Below are 22,141 nucleotides of genomic sequence, written 5' to 3' on the forward strand. Positions count from 1 at the left end.
TTTTTATGGCTGAGTAATATTCCATTGTATATATGTGCCACAGCTTTATCCATTCATCTGTCGATCCTGCCAACACTTTTACTTTACTCAATTGAGACCAATGTCAGACTTGTAAGGTAATAAATTTACGTTGTTTTGAGTCACTAAATTTGTGGTAATTCATATGAAAGCAATAAAAAACAAATACAGAGGTCCTACAAGAGCCAGGCTATATATTTATATTTAAGTATTTCTAAAATGAATTTAACCTTGTGATTGACAGCAGCAGCAGCTTCCAAGGGATCCCACCACACACCTGAGGCAAAAGCAGCCTAATAAAGAAGCAGTGACAGCAGCAGGTCACTGTCCCACACTTGGGGTAGAGGAGGATTTGATCTACTGTAGCAGCAGCATAGCCTGAATGGGAATGCATCCTCCTGTGGCACTAGTCCCATCAACATTAGTCTAATCTGCTAGCATCTGCTGTGCCAACAGGCCCAACATATACAAACCCTCCAACTCAGTAGCATTAAGTGAGTCAGGCTCAGTGTTTCCTGAAACTCATATCCAATGGCACTGGAAAGCCCAGATATCATCTACTGTTATGAAAACATAAAAAAACAATAACAGAAGACTGGGAACTTCAGAAAGAAAAGGGGAACAATGGAATGGGTGAAAACAAATGGGGTAAATATAAGAGACTATCATTAGCCTCATGAGTTTCTTAAATTCTATATGATGGTCAAAGCAAAAATTATGACACCATCTGATGTGGTTCTCAATGTAAAGGAAATACTACAGAAAATCATACTTTAAAACTGGGGAATATTAAGAGACCTAAATGGAAGTAAAATTTCGAAACTTCACTTGAAATAATAAAACACTGATTCCAGTAGGCTATGGTAAGTTACATATGTATAGTGTAATGCCAAAAGCAACCACTAAGAAAACTATACAAACAGTATACACAAATGATTATAAATAAATTAGATTAAAATGGACTTATTAAAAAAGGTTTAAGTAACCCACAAGAAGGCAAAATAAGAGAAACACAGGATTGAGAAACTAAGGTAAAAGACAAAACAAAAAATAAAATGGTAGACCTAATCTTTAACATAGCAATAATTACATTAACTGTAAATGATCTAAATAACCAAGTCAAAGACAGAGATTGAAAGAGTAGATGAAAAAATCACAAGCATGATCCAACTATATACTGTCTATAAGAAGCTTACTTTAAACATCATGATATAGGTAGTTCAAAGTAAAAGGATGAAAAAGATATATCATATGAACATTAATCAGAAAAAGCAGAAATGGCTATATTAATATCAGATAAAGTAGATTTCAGAGCAAAGGAAATTATTAGGGGTAAAGAGGGTCATTACATAAAGGTAACAGGAATAATCCACCTAGATGACCTAGTGATACTAAATGTGTGTGCACCAAACAACAGAACTTCAAAACACATGAAGCAAACACTGAAAAAGGTAAAAGGAGAAAATTTTAAATCCACAATTATTATTTGAGACTTCAACACAGCAATTTATAGAACTACCAGAGAGAAAAATCAGCAAGGATATGGAAGAACTGAAAACATCATCAATCAACAGGATATAACTGACATTTAAAGAACACACTCAATAAAAGCAGAATACATATTCAAGTGTCCATGGAACATTCACTCATATACCATACAATGGGTGATAAAAAAACATTAGCAGATTTAAAAGAATTAAAATCATAGAGAGTATGTTCTCTAGCCATAATGGAATCAGACTAGAAATCAATAACAGAAAGACAACAGGAAAATCTTCAATCACATGAAAACTAAACATCACAATTCCAAATAACTCATGGGTAAAAAGTCAAGGAAAAATTTTTAAATGCATAAAATAAAAGAAAATGGAGATATAACAGATCAAAGTTTGTGGAATGAAGTGAAAGCAATGCTGAAAGGGAAGTTTATAGCACTAAATTGGGAAAGAAAATATTTCAAAGCAATAATCTAATTGTCTATATTAAAATAGTAAAAACGGAAGAGGAAAAAACACTAAACAAGCAGAAAGAAGGAAATAATAAAGATGAAACAAAAATCCATGAAACTGAAAACAGGAAAATGGGGGGGGAATCAATGAAACAAAAGGCTGGTTCTTTGAAATAAACAATCTAATCAATAAAGATGTAGCAAGACTGATAAAGATAAAAAGAGAGATGGCACAAATCACAGATATCAGAAATGCAACCAGGGATCCCATGACATATCCTGCAGGTTAATAAGGGACAAGTTATTATGAACAAGTCTACACTATAAATTCAAAAATGTAGATGAAATGGACCAATGCTTCTACACCCAAAACTACCAAAACTCAGCCAAGATGAAATAGATAATCTCAATTTTCCTATAACCATTAGAAACACTGATTTTTCATTTAAAAACTCCCAAAAGAAATATTCAGGCTTAGATGTTTCACTTTTACCCAAGACTTAAAGAATTAACACCAATTTTACATGACTTGATAAGAAATAGAAGTAGAGGGAACAGTTCCTAATTAATTTTATGAAGCCAGTATTACCTTGATACCAAAACCAGACAGGGATAGTATAGAAAGAAGAAAACTACAGACCAATATTTTTTATGAAATTGGCTGTAAAAATCCTCAGCCAAATATTAGCAAGTTAAATCCAGAAATATATAAAAAGAATAATATACCATGACCAAGTGGTATTTATTCCAGTTATGCAAAGTTGGTTAAATATTTGAAAATCAAACAATGTAATCCACCATATCCAATAGATTAAGGGGGAAAAGTCATGTGATCCTATCCATTAATGCAGAGAAAGCATTTGACAAAATCCAATCCCATTCATGATTTTAAAAAAAGAAGAAAAAAAACTCCAAGCAAACTAGGAATAGAAAAGGAACATACTGAAACTCATAAAGATGATCTACAAACAACCTATACCGACATTATATTTAACTGTGAAAGACTGAATGCTTTCTCTGTAAGATCAGAAACAAGGCACCGATATCTGCTCTCACCACTTTTATTAAATATATTACTGGAGGTTCTAGTAAGAAAATAAAGCAAAAATAAATAAATATGTAAATTTAAAAGTTAAATTTTTAAAAAGTTTATTTAAAAGATAAAAGGACTATTCCTACTATGTTGAATAGGAAGGAATATATCCTACTGAATGTTGAATAGTAATATATCCTATTATATTGAATAAGGAAAAGTAAAACTGTCTATATCTGAAGATGAGATGATAATCTAAATGGAGAAAATACCAAGGAATCCACAAAAAGCTTGAGAAATAATATTAGTTTGTAAATGTTTTAGAGTACAAGATCAACACAATTTTATCAAATTATATATTAATAACAAATGTGTAGAAGCTTAAATTAAAAATATGTGATGCCATTTACACCTGACCTAAATAAATACTTACATATAAGCCCAATAAGACATTTATAGGACCTCTATACTGAAAATTACAAAATGCTGATGAAGAAAATTTTAAAAGTCCCAAACAAATAGGGAGACATACCTTGTTCATGGATTAGAAAACACAACATAATAAAGATGTCAATTCTCCCCAAGTTAAGAGGCTTAACACAATTACTCTTAAAATGCCCTCAAGGTTTTTGTGGATATAGACAAGCTTATTCTAAGATTTATATGGTAAGAAGAGGCTGAAGAATAGCTAAAACAATTTGTAAAGGAAGATTAAAATGGGAGGAATTAATCTACCCAATTTCAAGATTTTGCAGTAATGATGGAGGGTAGATACATAGATCAATGGAATGGAACAGAGAACCCAGAAATAGACTGACATAAATACATTTAACTTGTTTTTGACAGCAGTGCAAAAGCTATCAAGGAAGAATAGACTTTTCAAAAAATGGTACTCAGTTGGACATCCCTCGACAAAAACAAACAACAAATGAACCTTAACCTAAACCTTACACACCTTACACAAAAATTAAATCAAAGTGGATCATAATCTTAAACGTAAAAGCAGGACATTTTTAGAAAAAAAAAATAGGAGAAAATCTTTGGCATCTAGAACTAGGTGAATAATTCTTAGACTTGACACCGAAAGTATCATCAATAAAAGCAAAAACTGATAAATTGGATCTCATCAAAATGAGTTAAAAATGCTTCATAGAAGATCCTTTTAAGTGGATGAAAACTCAAATTATACAGTGGGAAAACATATTTGAAAATCCCACATGAGACAAATGACTTGTATCTATAATATACAAAAAACTCTCCAAACAACTTAAAAAAATCCAACTAGAAAATAGGCAGAAGACAGGAGCAGACATTTCATGGAAGAGAATATACACATGGCAAAGAAGCACGTGAAAAGATGTTCAACATCGTTAGCCATTAGGGAAATGCACATTAAGACCATAATGAGATATCAGAGAATAACTAAAATTAAAGTATAGTGACAACATCAAATGCTGGAGAGTACGTAGAAAAATTATATCACATCACTGGTGGGAAAATAAAATGGTTTAGCCACTCTGAGAAACAGCTTGACAGTCTCTTTTAATCCTAAAAGTAGATTCACCCTACAATGCAGTAATTGTACTCTTGAGCATTTATCCAAAAGAAACAAAAACTTAATGAAGTTCCCACAGAAACTTACACAGAAATGTTCACAGCAGTTTTATTTCTAATAGCCAAAAACTGGCAACTACCCAAGTGTCTTTCAATGGGTGAATGTTGAAACAAATTGTGATAAAACCTTATGATAGAATACTACCGAGCAACAACAAGGAACAAATTATTAATATATGCAAAAATTGAAATGAACTTCAAGGGAATGATGCCGAGGGAAAAATTTTAAAAAGCCAATCTCCGAAGATTAAGTAATTCATGATTATGTTTACATATTATTCTTAAAATAACAAAACTGTGGAGATGGAGAACAGATTAGAAGTTGCCAAGGGTTAGAGATGGGGGTAGAAGGTACAGCGGGGGAACTTTGTGAGGTTTTTGTGGTCCCAGTACAAATAATACAGCAATCTCGGTTTTAATCCCGAAAGATTTTTAAAAGCAATTCCTAATAAGAGGTGTCCAGATATTTAGCAATGGCAGCAGATTAGAGGTATAGCTCCCCAACATGACAACTTCGAAAGAGATCTATACTATCAATACTAATTTAATGCATATGTTAATTTAAAAAAGGCCAGTCACAATACTTAAATGGTACATATCTTAACGATAGTATTCTGGGTATCCAGCTATACCAGATGGACTAGCAGGATTTTCTGTACATTCAATCTTATTTAAGACAGTAAATCTTATAATAAGACAGTTAAAAAAAGAAAAAGAAAAAAAACAAACCTCAACTACAGTTGGATATTCTCATAGGAAGATGAGGTGAAAATATGTAGCAGCGGTTCAAAAACTTAAGCAGTGGCACCTAAATTTGGCTGCACATTAGAATCATCTGAAGCACTTTTTAAAAACCCTCACACCGACGGCTGGTCATCCTAGACCAATAAAATCATTTTAACTCTCCTCAGACGATGCCAATGTCTAGCCAGAACGGAGAACCAGCGGACTAAGCAGAAGGGGATGTTTCTACAAATATCTCTTAACAATAAGTCCTTTCACCCAATCAAGATTTACCTCCCCGCAAAGGGGTAAAGAAGGCTAGATGTTGTCCATACTTGCTTAGCTTTAATTAGCACTTGTGACTTGCCCAAAACCTAGATCATGTTTCCCCTAAATTTCATGTTATGCCCTAAGTTTTTCAAACCCAAGGCTAAGGGGTTTGCCAGGATGAGATTTTAAGTGCTCACACAGGGGAAGTCCCTGGCAAACCAGGACAGCGGTCACTCTACACTGAAATGTAAAGCATCCTAAATAACCCTGCCACTGCTCCCAGATACTAGTCTGTGCCAGCCAGTGGAGAAAAGGCATTCTCCATTACTACCACGGCAAATGCTGCTGTACTTGCCTTGGCCAGTCCCTATCTTTTCCAGGCGCCACTCCCCTTCACCTGCTGGTGGACGCTTTGGCCAGCTGACAATGCAGGTATTTTCAAACTTTAAGGTGAATAAAAATCATCTGGAGGGCCTGTTGTAACAGAGATCACTGAGCCCCCCAGAGTTGCTGATTCCATAGGGATGGGACCGGGCCCTAATACTTGAATATCTAACACATTATCAGGGGACGCTGGTAAAGCTGGTCAGGTAAAGCCTGGTAAAGCTGGTCAGGAAAAAGAAACCCGACGTGTCAGATCATAAAGTACGGAAGGGCAAGCCCGCCGGCAGTCCAGGCCCGGGGGGACCGGGATCCCCAGCCCTACAGAGCCAACGGCAGCCCGGCTCGGGCGCCCCTCGGAAGCGCGGGGTCCCCGCGGCCAAGCCTGCGCCCCCGGCCGGCCCCGGCTCCCCTCTGCCCACCCTGCGCGCGGGGGCTGGAAACGGCCGCGGAGAACCACGGCGGGGCGGGAAGGGGGGCTCCAAAGAGGGTCTGGCGACTCGAGTAGCTCCGTTTCTCGGTGGGCTCAGCGCGCGCCGTGGGGGAAGAGGGGCGGGGGTCCGGGAAGAGGGGACGGGCGGCACTCACGTAGACCGGCAGCGGCCACGGGTAGACGGCGGGCTCGGCTCCCACGGGCGACTCCAGCCTCAGCTCCAACTTCTCCCCCATGTCTTCGCGCGCGGCCCCCGCACCAGGCTAGTCTGGCGGTTGGGGGAGGGGCGGGGCGCCGCCGGCGGGGGCGGGGCAGGCGGGCGGGCGGCTGAGGGGAGGGGGCCTGGCCTGGGCCTCAGCCGCCGCCGCCGCCGCGCTCCCGTCCGGCCCCCGGCTCCCTCTTGGTGGTCACAGGCCCGGGGCCTCCAGCGCTGCCGCCAACTCGGGCCGGCGTGAGGCGAGCACAAGGAGCCGGGGCCGGGCTGAACCACTCACTCGCGGCGCGAGCGCCGTCCACCCCGTGGACTCCCACGCACGCACGCACGCACGTCTTCGGCTGCCCCCGCCCACCCCCGCCGGCCCGAAGTGGGGACCCGGGGAGACCCCTCGGGGCCTGCGGTGGCGAGTTCGACTCCCGCCCTTGACGTACCGTGACACCCCACCCCCACCCCAAATAATAAGACTGTAATTCCTCATTAAATATGACAGCCGGAATCCCGGCTTCTGTTCACAAAAATGCCGTGTATTTAGCCTATGCTAGGCACCAGACCCTGGACGCCCAGGACTGGCAAAAAAGGAAATGCCCTGCCCTCATGGCGCTGCCATTTTAATTGGAATAGTAGTGATAATGGTCAAGGGAGAAAATAACGTGTCATCACCGCCACGGGGATGGTTAATCTCATGTGCGCACTGCGTGGGGCCCCGGCAACCACAAACATTATTCCAGACGTGGCCAGGAAGGTATTTTTCAGAAGAGATGAACACTGAAATTGGTCCACTTTGAGTAAAGGAGATTGTCAATGCCGCGGCGTGGATGGGCCTCGTCCATCAGTTGAAGGACTGGAGAGAAAAATGAGGTTCCCTGGAAAGAGGGAACTGTTCCTCCAATGGCCTTGGGACGTCAGCTCTTCCCTGTGTCTCCAGCCCAGAGTCCTGCCCTGACTTGCCTGCCTCACGGTCACATGAGTCAACTCCTTAAAACAAAACTATATATGTAAAATTATTGAATATATACAAGCCTATTAATTTGTATATGTGTGTATGCATATTATATATATGTATACCCATATGTTTATATGTGCGTGCGTTTGTAGTATATGTGTAAGTACTATATACAGTATACATACAAGCCTATATATTTGTGTGTATATAGTATACATATAAATGTGAACATGCTGTATATATACACTGTATGTATGTATACAGTGTATATTTATATATAGGTGTGTATATATGTTGTATACCTGTATGTGTATATGTTTCTAAGTATTATATGTATATATGTATATACTATTTATACACACTTGCATATGTATTTATATGTGTATGTACATGCGCATATTTACATATGGGTGTGTATGTGAGTGTATACATTGTATATATGTATGTGTATATATCTTATATATCTGATATATGTATGTATATATACGATGAATTTATATATACAGTACATATATATTTTTATGCTATATGCTTTTATATGTAGGTGTATATGTGTGTCTATATGTATGTACGTGTATGTATTGCATATATTATATGTGTATGTATGTATACTGTCTATATACACACCTAAATATCTTTGTGTGTATATATGTATGATATATATGTACCTAGGTGTGTATATTGCATATGTTATATGTATGTGTACATACTGTATATATACAAACTATGCATTTTATATGTGTGTATATATGTATGTGTGTATTGTCTATACTATATGTGTATATGTGTGTATGCATACCGCATATGTACACAGCTGTATATTTTTGTATGCGTGTACATATGTACGTGTGTGTGTATATACACACACACACCCTATGGATTCTGTTTGTCTGGAGAACCCTCACTGATACGGACACTTATGACAATTGAGTACCTGCTCTTTGCCAGCCAGGGAGCCAAAGGCTTGTCCTTTCGGTGTCTCCCTTAAGTGTCACAAGTCCCAGGAGGGAAGGTGATGCGACTCCTACCAGTTGAGGTGCCTCAGGGTCAGAGAGGTGCACAGGGCGGCGGGGGGCTGGAGCCTGGTGGAGCCCAGGTGGAGTTCTAGCAGCAGTACAGCCTAGCAGTCCCACTTCCCCGGGTGCTTCTCACAAAGACGCCGATGGAGACGGGATCTGAAGGAGGGGATGAGGAAGCTTCCGTGGGTCCGCAAGCCCAGACCAAGGCTGACTCGTTAAGGGTGTTAGAGGTCAGGACTGTGGTTACCCTGGGGGTGGGCTTACACAGAGCCATTCACATTCTGAAAAAGCATCCATTCTGCTCTTGTTTGTATGGTTACCCCCCTCGCCCAAATCTTTTAAAAACAGATTCTCTTGGTTGCTGGGAACACACACGGGGAAGTTGTGTGTGAGGGGGTATGATCCAGGGGATAGGGAGGATAAACCCCCCACTCGTAGGGCCAGGAGTGGCTCAGCTTTGTGAGCTGAGGATGGCCCACGAGGTCCCAGAGAGAAGGGTCCCTGCTCCGTTCCTGCTCTGTGCACCCCATTCCCAGCCTGAGAAGCCCAGAGCCACCACCACCCCGCCCCCGCAACACACACACACCGGGGAGGAGAGCCAGTCACCCTGGCTCCCAGGCTCCGGCTCCAAGGCTCCCGGCACTAGGAGCTATTTTCAGCTTTCATGCCCTAGGACACGGCCAGAGCTATTGTCTCCGGAAACTCTCTGTCTGTCTCTCGCCAGCCCTCCCTCCCTCCCTCCCTCCTCCGCTTCTTCCCCTCCCACTCCATCTGTCCTCCCCTCCACCCTGCATTTCTACACAGGATGGCTCACAGACAGCTGCTCCCTGTGCCCACCTGCCACCATTCGATGGATGTTAAAGCAAGCCCTGGGGACTTCCCTGGAGGTCCAGTGATTAAGACTCCGAGCTTCCACTGCAGGGGACGCGGGTTCGATCCCTGGTCAGGGAAATAAGATCCCACATGCCGCACAGCACGGCCAAAAAAAATAAATGAATAAAAAATAAAGTTATAGTGATGAAACAGCCCTAGTGGTGCAAGGATGGGATGTATAGCTCTATGGTATAGAATAAAGGTCCAGAAACAGATATATGAGAACTTGATATGACAGAAAGTGGGGAAATTAAGGAGTTTTCAATAAATGGCATTAGGACAATTGCATATCCATGTGGGAAAAAGTAAATTAGAAAAAAAAAAAAAGCAAGCCCTGGTCAGGTGTGACCTTGGGCCCAGGGCCATTGGCACACGTTGTCATGTGGGACGTTCTTCCTTAGACTCCTCCCTCCCTCCTGTGTCACTGTCACTTCCTCCAGAACCTTCCTGGACTCCCCTCCACAAGCCCGGGGTGTGCCCTCACCCGCCCTGGATCACCAGAATTCCAATCCCGGCCCACCCTTCCCCGCCAGGTAAAGAACTGTGCATGGTCAATAAGACCGTAGAGGTCATTGGCCATTGCTATCGCAGCTGGAATTGTTACTGTGTTTAGATACGGTGACCAACACCCGCACCCAGTTTGCCCAGGACCGCTCAGGTTTGAGCGCTGGAACTCTGGGGAAACCCTCAGTCCCAGGGAACCCCAGAAGGCTGGTCAGCCTATTTAGGACGGATCTTTCACTTGATCTCCCAACCCCCGAGAGCCAGAAAGGGAATCTCCCCCCTCCTTCCATTGTAACCTTCATTCATTCATCCACTCATCCCTTTATTCAACTCCTTTATTCAGCAAGTATTTATGAAGCATCTACTACACAGCAGACACTCTTCTAGGTGCTGGGGACATAACAGCATCCCTGTCCTCAAAGAGCTCACGTTCTAGCGAGGGCAGCAAACAGTAAACTGAGAAGGTGTGATTTATTACATGGGCATGATGTCTCAGAGACCACTGCAGGGCAGGGGAAGTGGGAGAGGAAAGGGGCAGTTCTAAATGCAGGCGCTGACGGGATTGGGGCAGACCTTGCCCTGGGCCAGGCTGGTTGCTTCAACACAGCTGTCCTCGCCCAGAGCCATCCTGCCCCCGCCTCACCCAGTTCTTCCGTGATGTGTGGGGAAAATCTGTGGTTGTCACAACTGGGGGGGAGGGGCCCCTGGAATCAAATGGGTGCGGCCAGGGATGCTGCTAAACCCCACACAGTGCCCAGGAGGGGCCCTCAGCAGAGGATGACCCACCCCGAATAACCCCAGTGCCACGGGGGAGACCCTGCACTAATATTATTCAGACCCGCTGGTGCCCCCAGATTCCTGCACAGGCAGGGACTCTAACCGGGTCACCTCTGTATCCCGAGGTGACCTAGAGTGGGGCAGCCAGGAGGGCTGAGATGAGTATCGGGGGTGAAATGACACATCTCTGTGCCCACTCTCCCCGCCGCACCCCAGGGGCGATGGCCTCTATCTCCTCCCTGTTCAGGTAGCTTTTCCCTGAGCCATTTCTTCTTGTCAAGGTCCCTGTCGCAGGTTGGGTTCCCCGAAGATGACGTTGAGAGCAAGGATTGGAGTGCAGGTGGTTGATGTGAGACGTGCAGGAACAGATACAGCTGCCATAGGGTCCCGCAATTCCACTCCTGGGCATAGATCCGGAGAAAACTCTAATTCAAAACTATACATACACCCCTGGGATTTCCCTGGTGGTCCAGTGGTTAAGACTCCGCGCTTCCAGTGCAGGGGGCATGGGTTCCATCTCTGGTCAGGGAACTAAGATCTCACATGCCATGTGACAATAAAAGAAGAAAGAAAGAAAAAAGAAAGAAAGAGAGAAAGAGAGAGAGAAAGAAAGAAAGAGAGAAAGAGAGAGAAAGAAAGGAAGGAAGAAAGGAAGAAAGAAAGAAAGAAAGAAAAGATACATGCACCCCAATGTTCATTGCAGCACTACTTACAATAGCCAAGACATGGAAGCTACCTAAATGTCCACTGATGGATGAATGGATAAAGAAAATGTGGTACATATATACCATGGAATATTATTCAGCCATAAAAAGAATGAAATAATGCTATTTGCAGCAACGTGGATGGACCTAGAGATTATCATACTAAGTGAAGTAAGCCAGAAGAGAAAGACAAGTATCATATGATCTCACTTATACGTGAAACCTAAAATACGACACAAATGAACTCGTCTACGAAACAAAAACAGACTCACAGACATAGAGAACAGACTTGTGGTTGCCAAGGGGGAGAAACAGTGAGGGAGGGTTGGATTGGGAGTTTGGGGTTAGCAGATGCAAACTATTAAATATAGGATGGATAAACTACAATGTCCTACTGTCTAGCACAGGGAACTATATTCAGTATCCTGTGATAAGCCATAATGGAAAAGAAAAAAGTTTTATTTATAGGTTCCATCCCTAACTGAGCTGGCCCATCCCCTCCCATGGTTCTAAGTGCAGCCCGAGGCTGCAGACTTCCCACCGTGGTCTTCAGCTCCAGAGCAAGCCACCTGCAAACCACCCACATCTTCCCAGGGGCTGGCAACTCTCCTTTGCTACTGATTCCAAGACACATCCAGATAGCAAAAATGTGACCCTGAAAAGAAACTCAGGCATGTTCAAATCAGGGAAATAACATTCTTGTCTCTGTTCAGTACTCGCTTAATTTTAGAATAGCTTAGATTTACAAAAAAGTTGCAAAGATCTGTACAGACTGACAGAGTGCCGTGGACCCTGACCCAGTACCCCTATGGCCAACACGTTAGTACCTTAGTACGACATGTTTATCCAACTAAGGAACCAAGATGGATACATTGTTATTAACTAAAGTCCACACTTGATTAGAATTTCCCTTGTTTTCCCCTAACATCCTTTTTCTGTCCCAGTCTCCTCTGGGCTGTGACATTTCTCAGACGTCCCTGGGTTTTGATACCTTGAAAGTTTTGAGGAGGACTGGTCAGGTATTTTGTTCCTCAATTTGTTTGTCTGTTTGTTTTCTGATGTTTTCTTATGGTTGGTCTGGAGTTATGGGGTTTGGGGCGGAAGACCCAGACTGAGATAAAAATGCCATTCTCCTCAGGTCACATCAAGGATACACACCATCAACGGGACTTATGACAAACGATTTTACCCTTGATCACCTGGCCAGTATCGTCTTTTTTTTTTTTTTCTGCTGCGTTGGGTCTTCGTTGCATGTGGGCTTCTGTAGTTGTGGCACGGGGGCTCAGTAGTTCTGGCTCCCAGGATCTAGAGTGCAGGCTCAGTAGTTGTGGCCCACGGGCTTAGCTGATCTGCGGCACCTGGGATCTTCCCGGACCAGGGCTTGAACCTGTGTCCCCTGCATTGGCAGGCAGATTTTTTTCTTTTTTTTTCTTTTGCAACCAAAACTTTAATCCCAAGGATTCTCACAAAACATATTACAAATGACAGCATGAAAAAAAAATTGCACAGTAACTCAAAGTTCAGCTCTACAATATACTCTTAATCTGGCAGGACATTGGTATCTTGATAATCTCAAATTTCCAAAAAATATTACAAAGAGCTATGTATTCATGTACAGCAATCACAGAGGGGACTTATGACCTAATTCAAAGGTAAACTAACTTCCTTGAAACTTCTTAGATTCTAAACTCCCTGGACAACCTCTTGGCCGGTGTGAAGACTAGTGGAATTTTTAAACCTCTAATCTAGGGTAAGGGTGCGGCTTTCATTTTTACCTGCTGGCTTGTGTTCACAGCACCTTTTAAAGACTGCTTGCTTAACTACAGCTGCATACCATATCCCAGCTACAGAAAGTCTTTTCAATGTTTGCCAGTGTTGTTTCCATAATAGTAAACATCACACTTTAGGTGGGCAGGAGTTAGAGTTTTATTATCAGCCTAGGCAAGACCAAAAATTCAAAGCAAATTCAATTTTGCTTAAGGGAACATTGTAAGGTAACAATTTTTCATATTACATGCCTCATAGGACCCATTTCAAACCATAGAGAATGACACCTTTATGTGTCACTGTCCCAAGAGGCAAACAAATGTGAACAACTAAAACATTTAAAAAGTGCACCAAGCTTCGGAAGTCTCAAACAAAACTTGAATTTTCTGTACATACTCCTGTCAAATGAAGTTATTGCCTGTACACCACTCCTCTTGCAAAGTGGCCTTCTATTTCCTTTCATTTGACCTAGATCGGCTAGGAGACCTAGAGAAAGATCAGGACGGCTTGTGATTTCTCTCCTGGGACAGTGATCTCTCTCTTCTCCTGTATCTAGAAAGGAACCTGCTCTGGCTGACGGAGAAGGCTCTCCATCTTGGAGATGTGTGGGAGGTGGAGGACTCCTCCTCCGATAATCATCTCGAGGGCGACGACCCCAAGAAGGAGGCGGTCACGATTTCGACTTCTCTTTTCCCCATTCGACAGGTCCACTCTTACTCCGCAGCCACATAGTGTTCTCCCATCTAGTTCTCGGACAGCATCGGCTGCATCTCGGGGATCTTCACATTCAACAAGAGCGAAGCCGGGAGGGTTTTTAGCAACCCCACACACTTCAGAGTGGTCCATAATAGCCTAAAGCTCGTTCCAATTCAGCCTTGTTACCACTGTTTCCAAGATTCCCTACATAAACTTTACAGTCCAACGGACAGGAATCACGATGCAAGACCCTCGCGGCTCCTGGGTTTCACGGGCCACAGGGTGGTCCCGGGCCTCTAGAATCTGGCAGCTGAATCTGCTTGCGCAAGCTGTCCTGTGGGGATGCGTTTCCCCCTATGTGTCCAGCCCGGGACCCTGCTGTCTCGGCCCGGCCTCCCGGGTGAGAGGGTGAACCCCAGCTCCCTGGAGCAGACACTCAGAGCCCTGGTGACCGGACTCACGGCTGACGGGGCTGGAGCGGCGGCTGGACACGTGTGGCCAGCCTGGTGGTGTTTGGCCCCGTCTGCAGTTCCAGTTCCAGCTGAGAAAGAGCCTCCCTGTGTTATTTTCTCCTGGTTGTGTAAGGATCCCCGGTGTCATTTGACAGAAATGTAGATGGTGTGTTCTTTCTCTCTTTTCTCCCTGCTTCCTCTCCTCTCTGTCTGCCTCCCTCTCTCCCTGTCCCTCTTTCCCTGTTCCGCTCTCCCTCTACCTCTTTCCCTCTCCCTCTCTCTCTCTCCCTCTCTCTCTCCATCTGTCTCTTCCTCTCTCCCTCCCTCTCTCCCTCTCCCTCCCTCTCCCTCTCTCTCTTTCCTCTCCTTCTCTCCCTCTCCCTCTCTCCCTCTGCCTCTTTCCTCTGCCTCTTTCCTCTCCCTCTTTCCTCTCCCTCTTTCCTCTCCCTCTTCCCTCTCCCCTCTCCCTCTCCCTCTCTCCCTCCCCCTCTCTCCCTCCGTCTCTCCCTGTGCCTGTTTCCCTGCCCTTGTTTCCCTGTTCCGCTGTGCCTCTACCTCTTTCCCTCTCCCTCCCTCTCCCTCTCCCTCCACCTCCTTCCCTCTCTGGAGAGGGAAGGAGGTGGAGGGAGAGGGAGAGAGAGCAGGAGAGGGAGGGGGAGAGGGAGAGAGGGATAGAGGGAGGGAGGGAAAGACATCTCTCCCTCCCTCCCTCCCTCTATCCCTCTCTCCCCCCTCTCTCTCCCTCTCCCTCTCTCCCTCTCCCTTGTCTCTGCCTCTTCCTCCGTCTCTCCATCTCTGGGAGGGAGGAAGGGAAATGGAGAGACGGAGGGAGAGGGAGAGTTGGAGGGAGAGGGAGGAGAGGGAGGAGAGGGAGGGAAGGAGAGGGAGGGAGAGGGAGAAAGGGAGGGAGAGAGGGATAGAGAGAGGGAGAAAAAGTCGTCTCTCCCTCCCTCCCTCCATCCCTTCTCCCTCCCTCCCTCTCCTCCCTTTCCCTCTCCCTCCGTCTCTCCATCTCCTTTACTCCCTCCCAGAGAGGGAGAGACGGAGGGAGAGGCAGAGACAAGAGAGAGGGAGAGAGGGAGAGGGAGAAGGAGGGGGGAGAGGGAGAGAGAAAGAGGTCTCTTCCTCCCTCCCTCTCCCTTTCTCCTCCTTCTCTCCCTCTCTCCCTCACCCTCTCTCCCTCTCCCTCCCTCCATCAGTTTCCCTCCTTCTCACTCTCCCTCCCTCTCCCTCTCTCCCTCCCAGAGAGGGAGAGACAGAGGGAGAGGGAGAGGGGGGAGAGAGGGACACGGAGAGGGAGGGAGGGAGACAGAGAGGGAAGCAGGCACCCTCTCTCCTTCTCCCTCTCCCTACCTCCTTCTCCGACTCCCCCTCTCCTTCGCTCCCTCCCTCTCCTCTCCCTCTGTCTCTCCCTCTCCCTCCCTCCCTCTAGGAGAGGAAGAGGAAGGGAGGGAGAGGGAGAGAGGGAGGGGGAGGGAGAGGGAGAGGGAGAGATGTCTCGCCCTCCTTCCCTCTCCCTCCCTCGCCCTTTCCCTTCCTCTCTCCCTCTCCCTCCCACTGTCTCTCCCTCTCCCTCACTCCCTCCCAGAGAGGGAGAGATGGAGGGAGAGGGAGAGACGAGGGAGAGGGGGAGAGGGAAGAGGGAGAGAGGGAGAGAAGGAGGAGAGAGGGAAAGGGAGGAAGAGACCTCTCTCTCTCTCCCTCTCTCCCCCTTCTCTCCCCCCTCTCTCCCCCCTCTCTCCCCCTCTCCCTTGTCTCTGCCTCTTCCTCGTCTCTCCATCTCTGGGAGGGAGTGAGGGAGATGGAGAGACGGAGGGAGAGGGAGAGGGAGGAGAGGGAGCGAGGGAGAGGGAGAGGGAGAGAGGGAGGGAGAGAGGGAGAGGGAAAGAGGTAGAGCAAGAGCGGAACAGGGAAACAGGGACAGGGAAAGGGGGACAGGGAGAGAGGGAAAGGGAAAGAGGGAGAGGGAGAGCGGAGCAGGGAAACAGGGACAGGGAAAGAGGGAGGCAGAGAGGGAGAGGGAAACGGGGAGAGGGAGGGGGGACGGATAGAGGGAGAGGGAGAGAGGGACAGGGAAAGAGAGACAGGGATGGAGGGAGGGAGAGAGGGACAGGACAGGGCAAGAGGGACAGGGAGAGAGGCAGAGGGAGAGATGGAGGGAGAGTGAGAGGCAGGGAGGTAGAGGGAGGGAGGGAGGGAGACAGGGAGAAGGGCTGATGGGGGCTCCCTCCCCCTCCCATCCTCTGCCCACTGCTTTCTCTTTTTTCTGCTTCAACAAACACCAGGCGCCTTTTAGATCAGCCCTGAAGTCAACGTTGATGCTTGGACGGCCTGACCTCCCCGCTGCCTTCCAGCCCAGGACCACAGCTGGGAGATGAAGTCTGCGGGGCCCTGGGCGGCGGCGGCGGCGGCGGCGGCGGCGGCGGGCTGCACAGGCACCTCCTCTGACGCCCAATCTCTCCTCGTTTACGAGGCAGCCGCCAGCTCTTGGGGCACTAGAGAACCCCCAGGGAAGGGAGAGACGTCTGTACCTCCCTCTCTCTCCCTCTCCCTCCGTATCTCCTTCTGGCTCTCTCCCTCTCCCTCTGGGGTGATGCCCGATGAGCTCAGATTCGCAGATGTTCCCCCCATCCCCTCTCTGTGCCTTGCGTGGGGTCTGGGCCTTCTCACTGTGGCCCGGGTACAGCCTTGACATTCAGATATCGGTTCCTGCAAGGACACTTGCGTTTGGTCTATACCGCGTGTGGCTGCAGTCTGTGCTTCTCCCGTTTAGCATCTTCAGTAGATGGGGGCTGTGCATGAGCCCTTCATCTTCCCCGCAGACACCACTGGTGCTTGCTCGGCCTCGCGGGTGATGCGGGGGGCACGGGGGACAGTCCTGTGTCCCCACCTTCTTGGGCTGCAGACAGGCCACGTTGGTCCTGTGGTGACTGGGGGCTCCCAGGAGAACCCCACCGCAGACCCGGAGAGGTGGCCCCAGAGAAGGTGGCGTACGCCTGGGGCCGGGCCTCACCAGCCAGCCACGGGCCACCTGCAGCAACAGGCCTCTCGCCGTCCAGGCGCTGGGTGTTGGGGCCCCGTGGGGATGAGCTGCTGTCTGCACGGCAGCCGAGTTTGTATTGTTGAGCCCAGGGAGGCCCCTGGGTGGCTCCTGGAGAGCCTGGTCGCATTTCTTCCTGCCCTTGGCCTTAGAGCTCATCACGGTTCATGCCGTTTCTGGTTCCAAAAGGACCTGTGTTCATAAAGACCACGTGTTAGGACAGCACCAAAGTGTCTAGAAATCCGGGCCAGGAGGAGGAGGGAGGGGGATTGGCTGTGCCCGCCAGTGGCCTGAGAGCCCTGCCCGCCCACAGAGACCTGGCCCGGGGCCTGTGGGGAGGGCGTGGCCCACGGTCCCCAGCGCTGGCCGTCTCTGGGTTCCAGGAGAACTGCGCGATCCTCGGGGAGCTGGTAAGGCTGCAGGCTCAGAAGTCCCGCCTGCTGGGGTTCAGCACGCGTGCCGACTCCATGCTGGAGGTGAACATGGCCAAGACCAGCCAGGTGGTGGCCACTTCCCTAGGTAACCCCGCCTCCCCGAGTCCCAGTGGGGACGGGGCTCAGGCGGACCTTGACTGGACGTGGTGCTGCCTGAGACCCCACTGTGTCAGCCCTTGGGGGTCGCCTTCCCCAACCCTTCATTCTGCCTCGAGGGGCGTGGGGTGGGGGGCGGCTGGGGGGCTGCCACAGGGACATAGCCGAGCCTCTCCCCTCCGCCCGCAGATGAGCTGGCCCAGAAGCTGAAGCCCCTCGGGGAGCAGGAGCGGCCGTGATCCTGGAGCTAAAGAAGGCTGAGTGCCAGAGGCGGGGCCTGCACTTTGACGGGCCCATCAACGTCTAGGACCTGCACTACTACATGAACCATGGGGAGGAGACGCGCTACCACGTGGACCAGTACCTGCTCAATGAGTCCTTCCCCATGCAGGTGGTCACGCGCGGGCGGCTGGGCATCTCCCAGGAGCTGCTGGGGCTGACCTTCAACCTGGAGGAAGGCGCCAACATGTGTCACGAACATGAAGATGTGAGGCTCTACACGGTCTGGGACGCGGCCTCGGGCAAGGTCATCCATCAGCAAGTTCTACCTGGACCTCTACCCTCGGTGCATGCGTGGGGGAACCTGTCGGCCGTGGGCCAGGGCTCCTCTGTGGAAGCAGGGCCTCACCCGCGTCCCTCCCCAGGGAAGGGAAGTCCGGGCACATGGCCTGCTTTGGCCTGCAGCCGGGCTGCCTGCAGCAGGATGGGAGGCGCCAGATCGCCATCGCGGCCACGGTGGCCAACTTCACCAAGCCTACGCCCAACCCGCCCTCCCTGTTGCAGCATGATGAGCTGGAGACCTACTTCCATGAGTTCTGGCAAGCGATGCACCAGCTCCGCTCCCACGAGGGTGCGGGCGAGGGGCTGCAGGCAGGGGGTGGGGAGGGCCCGGGCTCTCCCGTGGTCCTCAGGCAGGCCCTCGCCACGGGATTCTTCCGCTGATGTCACCCCGCACGTGGCGACACCCTCGGTGTCAGTTGCCATCATCAAACCCCACGCACTGGGTGCGTAAACAACAGAAGTGGATGTCCTCGAGACTCTGGAGGCTGGAAGTCCCAGATCAAGGAGTCAGGACTGGTTCCCTGCAAGTGAAATACATGTATTCAAGAGTTGCCTTTGAAAAAGACAAAATAGAAGAAAGGAACGTTGCATGCAAGTCTGGTGACAGGCGGTGATGAGAACCAGAGGGTAGGCTCTGGGGCCGGGAGCACCGCGGCCTGTGAGGCCCTGGGGCTGCTGCCAGTCTCGGTGGAGGCTCAGCAAGTCCCAGTGACTTCCCAATGGGGGGGGGGGGGCAGCTGAGCGTCTGGGCCCAGGACCCAGTGCTCGTTCAGTCTTCCTGCGGTCAGCCCTTCGCCCTGAGAGTGATGCTCTCACAGGCTGCACCGGAGCGCGTGGGGACACTTTACTGAGCTGTGCAGCCGTCACTACTGCCCTGTTCTGGAACATTTCCCTCACCCCAAAAATGTCCCTCACGCCCTTAGTTATCATTCCCTCCCCTCCCCTGCCCCTGACAACCAGGAACCCACTCTGACTCTGTGGGTCTACCTGTTCCGGACGTTTCCCCTCAGTGGGGTCACACCCTGTGTGTCCTTCTGTGTCTGACTTCTCTCGCTGAGCATCGTGTTCTCAGGGTGCATCCACGTGGCAGCGAGTGTCAGGGCTTCACACCTTTGCGTGGCTGAGGGCCGGAAAAAAGACAAACGAAAAGAAAGGCACGTTGCCTGCGACTCTGGTGACAGCCGGTGATGAGAACCAGAGGGAAGGCTGTGGAGCCGGGAGCGCCGCGCCCTGTGAAGCCCTGGCGCTGCTGCCAGTCTCGGCGGGGCACGGGCAGCGCCGTCCCCCAGGAGCTGCTGGACAAGCTCATCAACTGCCGGCTGGCCAACCCCGGTGCGGCCGGGCCGAGGGAAAGGAAAGGGGCTCCCGGACCGCCCGGCTGGAAAGCGTGGCCTGGACACAGTGCCAGCCCCCCGTCTCCTTCCTCCCGCCCTCCAGGCCTCTTCAACCTGCGCCAGATCGTCCTGGCCAAGGTGGACCAGGCCCTGCACACGCAGACGCCCTCGGACCCGGCCCAGGACAATGCCCGCCTCTGCCAAGAGATCCTCGGGGTCCCAGCCACGCCAGGTAGCCAAGCGCGCACTGGGCCCACCTTAGCGGTCGGTTGGCGGCTACTGCCCAGGTCAAGAGGATCCTCTGATGGTGTGTGAAGGGGGACCGACTGACGGGCTCTGGCCGAGGCCCGCTGACCTCTGGCCTCTTCCTGCCTGGGTTCCTGGGCTGGTCCCTCCAGCTGTGGCCCGCGGAGTCCGAGGGTGGGGTGGCGTATCTGCACGTGCTTTCTGGAGAGCCTGGAAGAGGCAGGAGAGGGCTTCATACACTGGACGGAACGCGTCGACGAGGTTTGCCCGTGCGTGTCGGTGCGGAGACGCAGTTCACTCCCTCGTGAGCGCTTTAACGCGCGCCCTCCCCGTGCTGGAGGGCGAGCCCTGACTCATCCCTCGGAGCCTCGGGCAGCTGTCCTTGTAAGAGGCTTAGGGGTGAACCCTCGTGAGCTTCAGCAGAAAGTCGGCAAAGATTGATTTGTGTCCCTCCACTGAGTTGCCCGCAAGGTCCCCGTTTTCTAGAAGTGTTGGGCCAATACTCCCTCTGGTGGCAGGGGACTCAGACAGGGCTGCTTTGAGGCCCCAAGCTCTGGGCTCTGGGGAAGGGGCACGGAGCGGCCAGGGGGCCGGGCAGGAGCCTCTCCGGCGTGTGTCCCAGGGACCCACCTGCCTGCGACTTTCGGCCACCTGGCAGGAAGCTACGACGCCCAGTCCTATGGCTACCTGTGCAGGGAGGTGTACTCCGCGGACACGGTCCACACACGCTTCAAGCAGGAGGGCGTTCTGAGTGGCAAGGTGAGAGGCCGGCCTGCCGTGCAGACCAACACGGAGGTCCTTGGCCTGGGCCTAGATGCTTGTGCCGCCCGCCTGGGCCTGCCAGGCTCTGAGGGCCCTGCCCTGGACCCCCTGCTCCCCTGCCCTTTGTTGACTCACAGCAGAGGTGGCCACACCCACACCCTCAGTGAAGGGGGTGCTCCACCCTCCTGCAGCCCCGCCCCCTCTCCTCAGGTTGCCATGGACTACAGAAGCTGCATTCTGAGGCCAGGGGGCTCCGAGGATGCCAAGGGCATGGTGAAGCTCTTCCTGGGTTGTGACCCCACGCAGGACGCCTTCCTCCTGAGCAAAGGGCTGCAGGTTGAGGGCTGCAAGCCGCCGGCCTGCTGACGGCACGGGGTTTTGCCCCCTCAGGCGGGCCGGGTGCCTTAGCGCCCCGTCGGGGCGGGGGAGGGGCCGTGTGTCCTCCCAGCCCCCGAGTCCCCGGCGGCCGGCCTAGGCCAAAAGTCTCCACCTGGCAGTGTCTGGAGAGCCTGGCATCAAGGCTCCCCCTTGTTGCACTAATGCAATCCCTTCCTGGGGAGCTTTCCTGGTAACAAAACGGATCTTTGAAAACGCAGCCATTAATAAAAAGACTCTACTCCTGGTCTCTGCCTGCCGTCCCTTCCACCACAGGAGTGGCATGGGGGCCGTCACACTGGGGGGAGTTCTGACCTTGGTCGGGGATCAGCCCTGGGGCCGTGGTGACGCGTCTGGGTCACTGGGAGACGGCTGAGCTGTGGGGTGAGTTCAGACGGGGATGGTGCCCCGCAGCCCGGCCGGGCAGGCTCTCCAGTGAGGGGGTGTCAGTTTCCTGCTGGCCTCTCGCCCGTCACTGTTGGGCATATCGGGGGCTGTGATTGGCTGGAGCTGGTTCTGGCGGTGGGGACAGCTGCGGGAAGCCCGGCTGTGGCTGTCCCTGTCCCTGTGTCCTGTCCTCCTGCTCACGGCCGGCCGGCTCCCTCTGGTCATCGGCAGCTGCTGAAGTCTGGACCACAGCAAGGGGCCGCCTTCCTGGGTCCTAGTGATTCTTCCCAAAGGCCTTAGGGATGTGTTTTGGTGGCAGTAGGAATTCGGAGAGGGTGCTGCACCACTGGAGCGGTAGGGTGGCTCTGGACCGTCCCGTGTGTCCTTCCCTGGCCTTTGAGCTCCTCGGGAGCCCTGCCTCCGGCCCTTCGCCCCCACAAAGGACGCCAGGCAGCGGAGCGAGGGCGCGGGCGGCGCCCCGACCTTCTCCCCGTGGCCCAGGCGGGCAGGCCGTGCCACGCTCTGTCCTCCCCT

The 22,141-nt window shown here is 50.2% G+C and overlaps 2 protein-coding genes, 1 long non-coding RNA gene and 1 pseudogene across 9 annotated transcripts in view; 1 reads left to right on the forward strand and 3 right to left on the reverse strand.

Annotated features, from left to right (window-relative positions):
* LOC309610681 (unconventional myosin-XVIIIb-like) overlaps positions 1 to 6,958 on the reverse strand; it is a 110,834-nt gene extending 103,876 nt beyond the window's left edge. The window contains exon 1 of one of the 5 annotated variants that reach the window (XM_082353837.1): positions 6,576 to 6,958. In XM_082353837.1, coding sequence (XP_082209963.1) covers positions 6,576 to 6,656 — 81 coding nt within the window. In that variant the 5' untranslated portion in view covers positions 6,657 to 6,958. The remainder of the gene's footprint in view (positions 1 to 6,575) is intronic. The other 4 variants (XM_082353835.1, XM_082353834.1, XM_082353836.1 and 1 more) reach the window with 4 other exon arrangements.
* A 6,093-nt stretch (positions 6,959 to 13,051) lies between these two features.
* LOC309610759 (serine/arginine-rich splicing factor 3 pseudogene) lies at positions 13,052 to 14,188 on the reverse strand (annotated as a pseudogene). The gene has a single exon. The product of its transcript is annotated as a serine/arginine-rich splicing factor 3 pseudogene (transcript).
* A 2,688-nt stretch (positions 14,189 to 16,876) lies between these two features.
* Positions 16,877 to 19,605, reverse strand: LOC309610992. The gene is made up of 4 exons (XR_014234275.1): positions 19,491 to 19,605; positions 18,747 to 19,024; positions 18,307 to 18,390; positions 16,877 to 17,604 (listed from the first exon to the last, which is right to left on the reverse strand). It is a non-coding gene; the product is annotated as an uncharacterized lncRNA (long non-coding RNA).
* An 80-nt stretch (positions 19,606 to 19,685) lies between these two features.
* LOC309610991 (thimet oligopeptidase-like) lies at positions 19,686 to 21,623 on the forward strand. Of its 2 annotated transcripts, none has more exons than XM_082354644.1 (3): positions 19,686 to 19,835; positions 19,941 to 20,069; positions 20,706 to 21,623. In XM_082354644.1, exons 1-3 carry the CDS (start codon positions 19,691 to 19,693, stop codon positions 21,209 to 21,211), a joined length of 780 nt encoding a protein of 259 aa, XP_082210770.1. In that variant the 5' UTR covers positions 19,686 to 19,690; the 3' UTR covers positions 21,212 to 21,623. The 2 variants fall into 2 exon arrangements, with proteins under 2 accessions (XP_082210770.1, XP_082210771.1); XM_082354645.1 differs by having other exon boundaries at positions 20,742 to 21,623.
* The last annotated feature ends 518 nt before the right edge of the window (positions 21,624 to 22,141 follow it).

Source organism: Balaenoptera borealis (genome assembly GCF_965194805.1).
Source record: "Balaenoptera borealis genome assembly, chromosome: 14".
Taxonomy (NCBI): Eukaryota; Metazoa; Chordata; class Mammalia; order Artiodactyla; family Balaenopteridae; genus Balaenoptera; species Balaenoptera borealis.

Bases quoted from the DNA above. Each gene is read 5' to 3' on its own strand.
- LOC309610991 (XM_082354644.1), top strand. From the start codon at position 19,691: ATGAGAACCAGAGGGAAGGCTGTGGAGCCGGGAGCGCCGCGCCCTGTG. The intron at 19,836-19,940 runs GTGCGGCCGGGC...CCCGCCCTCCAG, and splicing joins CTGCCGGCTGGCCAACCCCG to GCCTCTTCAACCTGCGCCAG. The intron at 20,070-20,705 runs GTAGCCAAGCGC...CGTGTGTCCCAG, and splicing joins CGGGGTCCCAGCCACGCCAG to GGACCCACCTGCCTGCGACT.